Source organism: Condylostylus longicornis, unplaced genomic scaffold (assembly GCF_029603195.1).
Source record: "Condylostylus longicornis isolate FDR11 unplaced genomic scaffold, ASM2960319v2 ptg000270l, whole genome shotgun sequence".
Taxonomy (NCBI): Eukaryota; Metazoa; Arthropoda; class Insecta; order Diptera; family Dolichopodidae; genus Condylostylus; species Condylostylus longicornis.
This window is the reverse complement of record NW_026578234.1, coordinates 8,371-23,629: the sequence shown is the minus strand read 5'-3', so window position 1 is coordinate 23,629 and position 15,259 is coordinate 8,371. Positions and strand designations below refer to the sequence as shown.

The 15,259-nt window shown below is 44.6% G+C and overlaps 1 protein-coding gene across 1 annotated transcript; it reads right to left on the bottom strand.

The window, feature by feature from the left end:
• Nucleotides 1–13,572: 13,572 nt before the first annotated feature.
• On the bottom strand, nucleotides 13,573–14,429 carry LOC129616658 (uncharacterized protein DDB_G0287625-like). Its single transcript, XM_055532291.1, has 2 exons — nucleotides 14,424–14,429; nucleotides 13,573–14,067 (listed from the first exon to the last, which is right to left on the bottom strand). Exons 1-2 carry the CDS (start codon nucleotides 14,427–14,429, stop codon nucleotides 13,573–13,575), a joined length of 501 nt encoding a protein of 166 aa, XP_055388266.1.
• Between the last annotated feature and the right edge of the window lie 830 nt (nucleotides 14,430–15,259).

Below are 15,259 nucleotides of genomic sequence, written 5' to 3'. Positions count from 1 at the left end.
AACTGCTAATTATCTATCGGCATAGTAAGATTATCCCGAATATAGTTACTAATGCTAGCACTATGTAGAATATCCCGGTTTTCAACAACTTGGAAACAGATTTCTAGTTCATCCCGATATGCCCGGCTATAGACGATATTAATCCGTTCGAGTATAGGATAGCTGTCATTCAATTTATTATCATATCTTGCCATACGATAAGTCTAGAACTAGAATTGGATAAGTTTTTCTTGATGTGTTCGAAGATACCCTGTTGTGAAGTTGAGCTAAAATCACTGTTTATTCCTGTATTGTAATCTAATTTATCCCCGCTGTGAGAATTGTGGAACTCAGAGTGAGTATTTCCAGTAGTTGTGATTGTTGGTTTCCTATCCTGACTGTTGTTATTATGACTTTTCAATGTATTAATATCCTGTTGATCTAACTAATGGTTGTTAGAGTTGTCAACTCCCAAAGAATTATCAATTCTTTGGAGTTTCATCAGCACCTCATCACTCATTATCATGAATATTCAGTAACTTCTCAATTTGTTTGAATATTCAGTAACTTCTCAATTTGTTTGAATATTCAGTAACTTCTCAATTTGTTTGAATATTCAGTAACTTCTCAATTTGTTGGCCAATGTTATCCAATCGTGTTTCTATTTTATATACACGGTCGTCAACATCTTTCTCTTTAGCTGTTTCCGGCGTTGTACTTGGATTTTCGTGGAAGTTGAAGAGTCTGTCCGTGATTTTGGGAGATTGGTCAATGTTGATTCCTTCAATAATCGTGGCATTTGATAACCGGGCGGTTAGTGAAGACAAAAGCTCTTTGTGTAATGACGCTTCTTATTTGATCGGGAGAAAGAATATCCGGAAAGGTTGAATTTTAAGAAAGACATTTGGTGTAAAAAATAAACAAAATCCGACATTGGCCGCCAATAACCAGATGTCTTCGACATAGATTTGAGAAAAACACAGACAAACATGAATGAAGTCCAGAGCTTCAAGAATAATTGGTTTCGCCAAGAGATCCTATCCGGTTGGCATAAAATGACGAAGTCATAAATTGATGACTAACGTGAAAAGGGGTGGGGGACGAAATGAGGAGTGGAGGTGTGGTTGCGACTGCGCCCGTAATGTGGGTGTGTGTGTGCACAGAGAAATCTACCAGGATTGGGTCGACCTTATGCTCGTAAACCTCATGAGAACGATTCTTTAGATAAATCTTGGCAATTGATTCTTGAGGACTTTTCCGTTATGCTTCTTAATACGCGTCTATTTGATGTTGACGATACCTTTATTTTATCTTGATTTGATTTGGAGTTGATCCCTCTTGTCGTGACGACGATTATCGAGAAGACGTGAATGTGGTAGTTGGTCTTGGTTGACTTCTTAGCTGAAATGAAACTTTACCCTGTTCCGGATTTCAGGGCAACTTCTCGAGCAACATACATTGACTTGCCCGCCGTAACCGAATAGCCGAATTTATCAAGATATTAAAAGGGATAACGTTCTAATCTTTTATTATCAATGACAGAAATTTAAGACTATTTCTGAAGTACCAGAAGTGCCATAGGCTTAATACTAGCAATGCTTCCCCGATTTACGACGCCTAGTTACGCGTTTGGCTACCAGCCCCATTGTCTGTGTGAAATATTGTGGTCCTGAATATCTGTTAATGCTTGTTCCCGGGACTCGTGTGCAGGATTTAGCCATCTTAGCTTATCACTGATTTTCCAGCCTTTTGCCAGCTATCCTGTTCGTACATGATTCCATGTGCTTCTGCTGCGCCAATGGCAACGGTATTGCCATTGCACGCGTCGGTACTGCCGTAGCATGACATGTCTCGTCAGCCCCGCCCCCAAAAACTACCTGACTAAAACTTTAATTCGTCCTTAGAATTGAACTCGCCCTCTCGGGAATATTTCTCCTGGTGTTAAAACGTCAACACAATGACCTCGAACTCCTGGACCAGTTGCTGACCCTGAATGATTGGCTCACTGAACATAATCCATCAACTCGTTCATCAGTAAGGCCGGGTTTCCATTTCCGAAAATCTGGGCGCCCGAAATTAACTAAACCCAGTTATACCAAGTCCGCCCAACCTCCTGGATCAGCGCAAACGCACCCAGATCACCTTGCAACCTTTGGGGCTCACTTCCCACTCGATGCTACCAAGGACACACTGTAAGGTTCATAACCTTAAAAGTTCGGGGTGATGGATCTTCGAATACAATGAGGGAGAAACTCCTCAAGGGGGCAATATAGAATTCGCGAAGAAATGAATGGCAGTGAAAGAAGACTGAGTTTGTTTTTGAATAAAAATAGAAGGAAAATGTCCCAAATGCAAACATGCAACAGGAAAAGCACACAAAACCAATGAGGCACAACTTTGGTTCTTAACCTCAAAAACCCTACACACACCCTATCTGAGTAGCCAATTTCTGTCAATTCTAGGACTAGTACGGCTGGTAACTTTTGTGATGGGGATAACAGATGAAAGATTCAAATATCTTGGGATGAAGAAGGTCGGAGCTGATTCTGGCAAGTTATAACCCGTTGAACTTTGCACCTAATTTTCGACATAACAGGCCAAACTTGTCCGCTGCTCTTCTATTGCGAGATATCCTCCTAATCTCTAAACTGCACTAATCAAATTAACCAGAGAACCCCAAAGTGCTGATATTAATTTTTGGTAACCGGTGTGTAAAGTGCGAAAGTGTTAAATTGGTCAGAGAGATTTTTCACTGTGGCAATGCCCATTAACATGGAACGGGTAGTTTGCCAACCGGTGGAACCGCGCCACCTCCAACCACATCTTTGCCTCGAACACCGAAGCACACCGTTGCGAATTAAGCAATTCCATCTCCACTATGTTGACGTACTCGTCTTCTGCAAATAACAGCTTTGCCACTGTATCCACCAAGTGCTCATGACTTTCACAAACCGCGAAGCCTCCAATCCTGCGCGCCAATGAGTTGGGGGCCACTCTTCCCCAAGCGTCTTGAAATAACGACGGAGACAACTGAAATTTCGTCATTTGATGCGCCACACTGTCGACCCAGTCCTCAAATTCGGCCTCCTCTCTCGCGACAAACGGAGGAAACGACAGTTGCGCCAGAAGCTTTGTTCTCCTGGCCACTTGCGCCTCGGCTTCCGCCGCTGGCAGGGTAATGGTGTGACTGTCAACTTTGACAGCATGATGAAAACGTTGCCTCCTCTCCTCTGGTGTTCCTCATGTGTCTCGATACGGAATTCCTTCCCCCTGGCAGTTTTCGGTTTCTGTCAACTCATACCTTTGTCATTATCAATCGTACGTTTGGTAAAATGTCTTCACCCCAGTTATTTTATTTGTTTGTCAGTCTCCTGACGGAGTACGCCATGAAAGCATCCGCATTTTATTTGAACTCCGTGGCCCCTCTGTTGTTCCCTTTATGTATTTATCCTCAGGACGCTTTTCCCCTTTTTGAAGGCATTTTTAATGTATCTCGATGGATTGCACTCATAGCGTGCTTATTTTTCATTGCTCGCTCCTGTTTTATTTTTGTTCCTATTTTTTATAACTCCATCCATGCTTCTGCAGAACGGATCTTCAACTCATTTGATGAACATGTGCAGAATTACTCCACAAAAGCAGCCGAATACGTCACCACTATCACGGGCGGAGATATACCCAGATCTCCCACATTATTGAACGAACCTAGCTCTGCCATAGTGTTAGTTGGTGTAATTTCAATAGTTGCTACTTTGTACTTCATCCTGCCATTTATTTTGACCTGCAAGCGCACCAGCACACCAGGTAACCTTGAAGCGCGCTGTGTGCCACTTTTTCTGCAATTGTTGCCGGGCGGGCACTGCCCACAACGTCCACCATTGTTTGGGATCTTTCGTACGAGGTTCAGACGAGTGGAACTAATGCAAGAGTGAGTGTTTGGTTCACCATTCACGCACGTAACAAAACCGGCCATGCCGTACCGATGCTACCGGAGACTCAGCTGCACACGATCGACACGACAGACAGGCCGTACACCGGGACAAAGCATAACAATTTCACATCACATAATGTCGGTGTGCAGGAATCCCATTTCATGCACTGGGAAGCAAGCGGATCATTAGCTCAAGAAAGACAAATACAAGAGTACATTACCTGATCGAAGTTGATGCAATTCCGAACAACTTTCTTCATTCCATCCATATGAATTTTATGCCATTCACAATCTCGACCCGTGAAGCTCGCTGGCTACAACAGTTGCTCCAAGAGATTCATATCTTCTCTTCTTCTGAAGTTACTCTCCGCACGGACTCCGTCTCAGCATCTCGCTTTGTCAAGAACCACGTCCAACACTCGGAAGCATATCAACCTGAAATATCACTTCGTTCGAGAGGAAACAAATCGATGTGTGTTGTATTTCTGGAGTAGACAATCCAGCAGATATGTTTACAAAAGCATTGCCAAGAATCAGCTTCAGGGGTTGTGTACAGGCTTGACATTGTGAAAACAGATTCTGGTTATCCAGGTTATCCTTTTACGTTTTTCTGTCCCATACCTGCACTCAATTGTGTACTATCCGTTGCAATTTTCAGTGATGTCAGGAAAGAAGCAATTGTCAAAAGGAATGAAGAGGTTGATGAAAAAAGAAAAGAAGAGGTTGATGGAAAAAGAAAAGAAGAGGTTGATGGAAAAAGAAAAGAAGAGGTTGCAATTTTCAGTGATGCCAAAAGGAATGAAGAGAAGCCTCGCTGCTTCTACTGGTGGTTGCTGCTGGAATTCTGTAACAAGAATAACCTTGATCCCCGACGAGCTCCCCTCCAACAAGCCCCAGTTGCCCTTCACTTCCAACAAGCCCCAGTTGCCCTTCACTTCCAACGAGCCCCCCTTCCTCTTCGAAATCATGACATTTTTCGATGAAGGCTCTACCAGCCCATTTAGTACAAAAGAGAAAAATATTTCAGAGAGTTGCTTGCAGGCAAACGTGGATAAGCTGTTGGGTGCCGCCTCAGTTCAGGCCCACCCCATGACACTAAGAAATGCTTCCAAAAGACAGAAACAAGATACAAATCTTCTCAAAGACTCGAGTCTTGTTGCAGCAGATCTTAGCGAGTGTACTAGCAAAGCAACTGACGTTGTTGTCGGCCGACCGGATCTTGTGCTGTCGAAAGAGAAGTTCTTGAAAGATCAAGGAGAGGATGAAGTCAACTGTCGTATCTTGCATGTCATTGGTATAATTGAGCTGAAGGTGGAAGTTACATCATTTGAAGGGGATTGTCTTCCAAAGATGTATCATCAGATTCTCATCAGAAACGAGCGATTTATGACATACCAATTTTACCGGAAGCATATGGTCAGCTTTCTGACAGACGGATACAACTTAATTGTTGGTATCACATTGAATACAAGGGAGCATTATTGGTTTCGAACAGCATATGAAGACAAAGGAGATGAAGACCTTCCTGCTATCCATAAAATTGTTAAGTTTGTGACCTCGAAGTTTGAGTTAACGGGATGGGAGAAGTTGCCCTGTAATTGGAGAGATGCTTGGTTCCCAATTAACATTGGCCGATATCAGACCTATTTTAACGGAGATTCTTGCAGTATCATACGAGTTGTTGGAAGGGTTTGTTATCTAGAAAGAAAAAACTGTAAAGGACAAGCTTTCTGGAAGGCAGTTTCTGATGCTTCAAAGGGCCCAAAGAGAGAAGTTGAATTTTACTGTGTTGCTGAATCACATCAAAGCATCGATCAAAACGTAAGATTCGAACGAGATTAAGTACCGATCTTCGATATCGTTGTCTTTCTTTAGCGTGGGATTTCTCCTTCCGGGTCCCTCACACTACTGGGCACTAATGTTGAACTGGGATGTAAACCCGTTGGGGGTAACAAGATTGCTGGTTTCCTTTTGCCATGGGGCGAGATTGTTGAATGGCATAAAATTGATATGGATGGAATGAAGAAAGCTGTTCGGAATTGTTTCCATCAACTTCGATCAGGTAATATACTCTTGTATTTGTCTTTCTCGAGCTAATGATCCGCTTGCTTCCCAGTGCATGAAATGGGATTCCTTCACACCGACATCAGATTATGTAATTTTCTCAACGTTAATGGGGAAATCCAAATTATTGATTTCGACAATTCATGCCGATCGTATGTTAAAAGCTGTAGTTCGCTTAAACCAGATCTTGGTCGTTACCACCAATCATCAATCCTTCGTGCGGTAATAGAGGATTCTGAGAACGAGGACTTACTCATACAGCATGAGTTTCTCAACTTCGAGAACAGAAATAGCGAAGCGTTCAACATTGCGTGCCGCTATTTCCAGGGAAGTTCTTACATCTTCACTCCGCTTGACGATGAATTGGCTTTGTGGAAGTGTCTAGCGTTTTCAGTGCATGAAGTAACGAGAAGAATGGAGGAATCAAAGGGTGCTGAAGATATGAATTCTAACGAAAGGTGGCTCATGTACCTATACGAAAAAATAAAGGAACTCGGTCAGGAGCAGCATTATCAAACGGTTTTGAACCACTATTGGACGCATTTCGAAACAAAAGGCGAGCTACCGGTCGGCGCGCTAAAAGAATTGGAGGAATTGGAGTTCAAGCTGTACCAGAAATTTCTCGAGGACAACGGCGTGGAAGTTTGGCCGACGCCTCTCGAGTGCTTTTCCAGACATTCCTTCCATCGCGAGCAAGTCGTTCATGTGTTCCACTCCTGCGATCATGTCTCTTATTGCCTTTAGGCTGGACAATAGTATTCTATGTCGAAAGCAACGGGAATTGACTTCTTTGGGCCCTTCTTCGTCCTCGTCTTCTTCATCCTCGTCTTCTTCGTCCTCGTCTTCTTCGTCCTCATCTTCTCATCTTGTAGGATAGAAGCGAGAAGCCTTGCCTCTCTCTACCCCTTCTTCATCTTGATCTTGCCCTTCTCGTATGAGAATTTGTTACATGCGTGATTCGCAATCGAATTCTTCTCCTTTGACAAATTGTCAGAAATGCTAACCGACACACACTATTACGTCACATCAACAAAGTTTTCGTGCTTTGCACTGCCAGAGTTCTTCAAACGCAACACCACTAAGACGAACAAATTTGTTGAGAAAACAAAGAAAGAATCAAATAGGGTCTAACAGCTCAGTAACCTCGTTTTGATCAGCACTTTCCAGCACACCCTGATCTTCCCTTCAGGTTTGTTCCCAACGCTACACTCTTCTTCAGTATTGTTCTTCACTCCCTGAAACGGTGCTATTGCCTGAATAACGCAGTTAGTTTTGCTTGTTCCCAACGCTGCACTCTTCTTTGGTATTGCTCTTCACTCCCTGAAACGGAAGCTGTTATTGCCTGAATAACACAAGTAGTTTTACTTTTTCCCAACACTGCATTCTTCTTCGGTGTTGCTCGTCACTCCCTGAAACGGAAGCTGTTATTGCCTGAATAACGCAGGTAGTTTTGCTTTTTCCCAACACTGGACTCTTCTTCGGTATTGCTCTTCACTCCCTGTGTTGGACTTTCCACAGTTGACCGAGCTATTCCGTGGAGTCCGGATGCTAGGCACCCGGCCTACACCGAGCCAGGAGAGTAGGGCGAACCCTCCCATGATGGCCATCGTAGCTGTCCATTTGAGATCTACGTCCACCAGAGCGTTTTGACAGAAACGCTGAAACTGTTGAAGTTCAAAGCCATTAGGTCCATTAGCAACCCTCAGGACCAGTGCCTCCTCCCCCTGCGACGGTCTACAGGTCACCTCCATCGCTACAGGCTCAAACGACTCCCATAGGTCCCAGAACAAACTCCCTTAAAGGCTTAAGTCCTCTTGTGCTGCCCTTAATCTGGTCCCCAGCTTCTTAAACAAATGGGAGTCCTGTTGTTGAATGCTGGTCCAAAGCTTGAAGAGGGCTGAGCCTATGTCGGGTTCCTTGATGAATTTACATCTCTCGATATGGGCCCGTTGAACCAATCCGGAAGCGATGCACTTCAGAGTGGCCACATTCCCTTTGGGATTGACGTGCAAAACTCTCATTGGAAGTGACCAAGGAGCCAACGACTTTTTCGAGCCTAGCGCTTGTGCCAATTTTCGAGTTTGGTACTCGTTGAGCAAGACCAAGACAAGATCTCCAACATTGAATTTCTTGTAGTCGTCTTTGTCCTTATTACTTTCTTCCTTCTTCGTCCAAAACAAATAACGCCGTTGCAACTCGTTCCTGATTTCGTTGATGATTCTCGTCTTGTGGGGTTCTTTATACCTCCAGTTGTTGTAGACTTCATCTGTCAAGCGGAGTGAAATGTCCCTTCCATGCATCATGTATGTTGTCCAGTGCTCCATTGTGGGGTAGCGAACGATAAACCATCATTGTCCACGCGATGGCTTCCCTCACAGAGATTGTCCTCTCTGCCAAGGTTCTCAAACTGATGAGGTGGTGCTTCAAAGTCCTATGGAACGTTTCGACAGGCGCGTTCCCTTGAGGATGATAAGTAGTCGTCGTCAGGTTCTTGATGGCAAGCAGAAATGTCAACCGCTTTAAGGCCTTGGAGAGGAATGGGTTCTCGTTGTCATTGACTATCAACTGTAGAGCCCCGAAGCGTGCGAACCACGTTGACAAGAGGATCTGAGCGACCTCCTGTGACCCTTTGTTATTGATGATTTCTGCTTCAGCCCATTTCGTATGGTAATCTACCATTGTCAAAAGGGTGTAATTCTGTCCTCGCCACACGAATGGTCCCCAAAAATCGATATACAAGCTTTCGAAGGGTTCGTGGATTGGATGCTTGTAAGTCCTATAGTTCCTGATTCTGATGCCTGGATGGGTCCTTAGGCAAAGCAGACATTGACGGACATATTCCTCGCAGTCTTTTTGCATCCCAGGCCAATTGTAAAGACGCTTCAGAATCTTCAACATCTTGATAGGCCGGGGGTGCCAAGACGGCGGAAGCAAATGTATGGAATCCATCAAAGCCCGTCTCATGGAGGGGGGTACCCAAAGTCCGTTAAGATAGTAGTAAATGCCGTCTGTCACTATCATCGCCTTAGGAAGGGGGTCAGGCACCTCTTCTCTTGGGTAATGATCATGTCCGTAGATGGTTCTTCTAACGTGGGAGAAAGCGGATGTTCGGGCTGAGAGTCCAAGGACGAATACTCCGACACAGGAATGACGATGCTACAAGAGGCGTCGTCCGCGGACTCAGACTCAGGCTGTTTAATCGGTGCTTCTTCTTTCAACACGAGAGCTTCCCCAAGTGATGCCAATCCTTCTAATTCTTCTTCCTCTAATCTTTGTCTCTTCGCTTTCCTCGTTTCCATCTTTATGACGTAACAGAACATGGTGTCCTTAATGAACGGATCGTCCTCGACATATCTGCTGAGAAAGTCTGCCATGATGTTCTTCTTCCCATTGAAGTAGATAATGTTGACATTGTACTCTGTCAACCTGCTGCACCACCGGGCTATCTTCCCTGTTTTCTTGCTTAACATCTATTGCAGATTTTGATGATCACACATGATGTCGATCTCACGTCCTCTGACGTACGGGTCGTACAACGCCGATGTACAGAAGTAATATCAATCCCGGCGGACGATTCGATGCTGAGAAGTTTGCCCGAGACAACAAGGACCTATCCCTCGCCGACTACCAAAGCAAACTGAACTCTACAATAAGGGCCGTAAGGACACACATCCGCAAGCCATTACCCCTAAGAGAGGTCATGAGAGGTCGGAAAGAGACCTTGAATGACATCTGCGCTCACTTTTTCGAGAATTCCGCAAGGGAGAAACTTCGACGAATTCAAGGGGAAGCTAAAATCCCCGAAGGACTCTTGGACATGCCTAGGATCAAGCCTACCGGTGGATTCGCGAATGGAAGGACGGCATTTGGCGTGACCATCTCAGGAGCAAGAACATTGAACTTGAGAAATGTGATGACTACGGGACACGTATGAAGAAAGGCGAGCATGACTGCTTCGTTAGAAAATCCAAGCAAGTTACCTTCAATGGAGGCATTCCTCTTCGCAAGGTGACGCAAGTGATAGCAAAAGGCGACAAAATCATCACTAGGACGAAAAAGCAAATTGATCTCGCTATGGCCACTCCAATCTCGAAAGCGACCCGCTGAATCTATGACAGAAGTCGATGAGGAAAACGCTTCCATGGAAAATGTCCCTGTCAATGCCATTCACGCTCGTCAGGATCCAGCTTCTTATATCACCCCTACTGATACGCACGATACCATATCAGTAGCCAATCGAGTAGTAACTCTCAAAGACTATCCGATTCAAGAGACACTCCCTTTTCTGAGGCCGTTCCAAACAAAGGACGAACGCGGTGGAGTCAGAGAGCAGGTCGGAAAAAACAATGAAGGCACCAACTACCTATGACGCCAATATAATCTTGCACGTGGAGAGAGAAGACGAGAACGCACCTTATAACAATCTAGGGAGAATAGAAGAAGCCATTCTCACCCAAGTCAGGCCTTATCTACAAAAATTGGACAATGAAGCCAAGTCTCAACGCACGGTATTGATGGCTGGCACCATGAATTCAGATCAATATTATCGAGCCTTACCACCACGCCTTTGACCACAGAACAGCAGGAGGAGTTGGAAAAGGCCTTCGAAGGCAACAATCCACGCCCCTGAAAGGGTTAATATGCTCTGCCCCTGCAGCTGCCGCTGCCAAATCCACTACCTTGAAAAACTTTTATGACCAATTTTGATCAATACTGAGGGTTGCGCGCACTCATGGTGTCCCAATTATCAGTTGCTTATGCTGCGCTCAACAGAAGATCAAGGATCGACTCATACAAGCACGAAAACTATGGACTATAGCTGACTATGGCAAAGCCAAAGGAGTGCACCATTATTTTGCACTCACCGATCATAAACCTATTTGCTTGCCGCCTCGGCACATCCCACTCCACTCCCAGGAGGCTGTGGACGGAGAGACTACGAAGATGCTCGATGACAGAGTGATTGAGACCTCCACCAGCCCATATTGCACGTATCCGGTACTGGCTCCAAAGAAGGACGGAGGGATAAGGTTTTGCTGTTGACTATCGAAGGCTCAATGCCGTAACAGTAAAGGACAAAACGCCTTTGCCAAGAATCCAGGACCTGATCGCTCAGCTGGAAGGGTCGAAACTCTGGGCGTTGCTTGATTTGCGCGGAGGATTTTGGCATATTCCACTCAACCCGGAGCAGAAGCACTTGACCGCATTCCGCACGCATACAGGACACTACCAATTTCAGGTAATGCCCTTTGGACTTGTAAATGCACCGGCGACCTTTCAGAGGTGGATCAACGATATTTTCGGGGACCTGAAGCACGAAGGAGTTCTGACTTATCTGGATGATATCCTTCTCCACGCAGAGGAGAGATTTGTTGAACTCTTCATGGAGCTTATCGATAGGCTCGAAGCATATGGGGCACACCTCAAGTTGTCAAAATGCAAGATTGGAAGGACGACTTTCGAATACCTAGGACATATCTACGACAAAGGATTACGGCGGCCTCAACTGAAGAAAGTCGAGCCATTGATGCACGTTAAGGATGCGGGGAACATCAGTGGCGTCAGAAGTATTTTGGGGACCTTGACATTCTACCATCACTACATTCCGCATTTCGCTGAACTCTCCTTTTCGTTCCACCTATTTGATTCTTTCTTTGTTTTCTCAACAAATTTGTTCGTCTTAGTGGTGTTGCGTTTGATGTGACGTAATAGTGTGTGTCGGTTAGCATTTCTGACAATTTGTCAAGGGAGAAGAATTCGATTGCGAATCACGCATGTAACAAATTCTCATACGAGAAGGGCAAGATCAAGATGAAGAAGGGGTAGACAAGACTTCTCGCTTCTATCCTACAAGATGAGCAGACGAGGACGAAGAAGACGAGGACGAAGAAGAGGACGAAGAAGACGAGAACGAAGAAGACGAGGACGAAGAAGGGTTCAAAGGAGTCAATGGTTCTTGCTTTAGACTTAGAAGCCTCTCGTTCAGCCTGCAGGGGTGGAACAAATGAACGTCTTGCTCGCGATGGAAGGAATGTCTAGAAAAGAACTTGAGAGGCGTCGGCCAAACTTCCACGCCGTTGTCCTCGAGAAATTTCTGGTACAGCTTGAACTCCAATTTCTCCAATTCCTCTAGCGCGCCTTCCGGTAGCACGGCTTCTTTTTCGAGATGCTTCCCATAGTCTCCCAAAATCCTTCGATAATGCTGGTGACCGAGTTCCTTTATTTTTTCTTTCAGGTAAGCGATCCACCCGCGCTTCTTTCTTCTCGTCACTTCATGCACTGAAAACGCTAGACACTTCCACAAAGCCAATTCATCGTCAAGCGGAGTGAAGATATAACTACGTCGCTGGAAATAGCGGCACGCAATGTTGAACGCTTCGTTATTTCTGTACGTGAAGTTGACAAACTTATACTGTATGGGTATGTCGTCGTTCTTAGAATCCTTTAATACCGCACTAAGGATTGATGATGGAGTCCCATCATCAAGAAGTTGCCTAAGTAAACTACATCTTTTAGTTATCGATCGGCATGAATTGTCGAAATCAATAATTTGGATTTCCCCATTAACGTTGAGAAAGTTACATAATCTGATGTCAGTGTGCAGGAATCCCATTTCATGCACTGGGAAGCAAGCGGATCATTAGCCCAAGAAAGACAAATACAAGAGTATATTACCTGATCGAAGTTGATAGAAACAATTCCGAACAGCTTTCTTCATTCCATCCATATCAATTTTATGCCATTCAACAATCTCGCCCCATGGCAAAAGGAAACCAGCAATCTTGTTACCCCCAACGGTTTCACCGTTCTCGACTCTCAATTCAACATTAGTGCCCAGTAGTGTGAGGGACCCGGAAGGAGAAATCCGACGCTAAAGAAAGACAACGATATCGAAGATCGGTACTTAATCTCGTTCGAATCTTACGTTTTGATCGACGTTTTGATCGACGTTTTGATCGACGTTTTGATCGACGTTTTGATCGACGTTTTGATCGACGCTTTGATCGACGTTTTGACCGACGTTTTGACCGACGTTTTGATCGACGTTTTGCTGTGATTCAGCAGCACAGTAAAATTCAACTTCACTGTTTGGGCCCTTTGAAGCATCACAAACTGCCTTCCAGAAAGCTTGTCCTTTATGCCCTTCTTTATCCAGATAACAAACCCTTCCAGCAACTCGTATGATACTGAAAGAATCTCCATTAAAATAGGTCTGGTATCGGCTAATGTCAATTGGGAACCAAGCATCTTTCCAATTACGGGGCAACTCCTCCCATCCCGTTAACTCAAACTTCGAGGTCACAAAGTCAACAATTTTATGGATAGCAGGAAGGTCTTCATCTTTTCCGTCTTCATATGCTTTTCGAAACCAATAATGCTTCCTTGTATTGAATGTGATACCAACAATCAAGTTGTTGCCGTCTGTAAGAAAGCTGACCATATGCTTGCGGTAAAATTGATATGTCATGAAGCGCTCATTTCTGATAAGAATCTGCTGGTACCTCTTTGGAAGATCCCCCTTAAATGATGTAACGTCCGCCTTCAGCTCAATTATACCAAAGACATGCAAGATACGACAGTGGACTTCAGTCTCTTCTTCATTTTCTAAGAACGTCCCCTTTCGACAGCACGAGATCTGGTCGCCCGACAAGAGAGTCAGTTTCCTTGCTCACACGATCTGCTGCACTGAAACTCGAGTCTTTGAAAAGATTTCTATCTTGTTTCTGTCTCTTGGATGGATTCCTCAGTGTCATGGAGTGAGCCTGAACTGGGGTGGCGCCCAACAGCTCATCCACGTTGCCCTGCAACTCACTCTCTGATATTTTTTTTCTTTTTTTAATGTATGTTCTTTTGGCGGAGTCTTCATCGAAAAATGTCATGATTTCGAAGAGGAAGGAGGAATCGTCGTTAGAGGAATCGTCATTGGAGGAATCGTCGTCGGAAGAATCGTTGTCGGAAGAATCGTTGTCGGAGGGCTTGTTGTCGGAGGGCTTGTTGTCGGAGGGCTCGTTGTCGGATGGCTCGTTGTCGGAGGGCTCGTTGTCGGAGGGTTTCTCGTTGTCGGAGGGTTTCTCGTCGGGGATCAAGGTTATCTTTGTTACAGAATTCCAGCAGCAAGAAAAATGACCACCACTAGAAGCAGCGAGGCTTCTCTTCTTTCCTTCTGGCCTCACTGAAAATTGCAACCTCTTCTTTCCTTTTGACACTGAAAATTGCAACCTTTTCTTTCCTTCTGACAATTGCTTATTTTCCTTCTGACATCACTGAAAATTGCAACGGAGGAGTGAGCAGGTACGTAAAAGGATAACCAGAATCTGTCTCACAATGAGCCGGTGCAAAGGACCTCTGGATGGAAGTTAAAACAAAGTGTGTGCTCGAGTTAAAAGGGGGACAGTAAAAACAGCAATTAAAAATTAAGTCAATTCATGTTTTCTTTTCAATAAATGACCTTCATCAATGATGTGATGGAAGATGTTGAGATGGTCGTTGGTTGCTTGAAGCAGATGAACTAAATGTCGCGTGAACGAAGGTTGAGGAAGAGCCTTCGTGAGGATATCGTCTTGAGTAGGAACTTTGTGTAGGACGATTCGTCCGAATTTGATTTGTTGGCGAATGAAAGCTGCAACGATGAGGGACGTGTTTCATTGTGCTGTATCCTGTTGGCTTCTCTGAATTTTGAATCACTGGTTTTGAGTCGAGATGAGCGACTTGATGAGTTGAATGTTGTTCTAGCTCTTGAAGTAAATCCAAATGAGATGTGTGATGGCATCTTCAACGGCAAACGATTCTGAATTTGCGGAAGAGCAAGGAAGATACTTGGATGATCTCCAGTTAACAAGATGTTCTCCATGGGAAAATGACAAAATCGACTTGTAGTCAATTGCGTTTCCAAGTGACGCATCAGCGAAAGAGATAAGCGGTGCTTGTTTGAGCTTGTTGAGACTCTTGGAGGCAAAGAAATTGAGTTGAAGGTTTTTGGTGGATTTGAGATACCGTAGAATTTGCTGACCAATGTTCTGTCTTTGGGTCTTGTTGAAATTGTTAGATAATGAACAGAGAAGGCGATGTCGGGCCGAGTACCTGATACCAGGAAGTTGAGAGCTCCGATGATTCCTCGGAAAGGTTGTGTTGTTGGAGATGAGCTTGAATCTGAGAAAGTTGTGTTTGGTGTCATTGGAATGACTGCTGTATTGGAATCTTCCAGCTGATATTTCTTCAGTAGCTTTTCAATGTAGTGCTCTTGTGAAATGGAGGCAATTCCTAGTTCAGGCTTGTATGTAACTC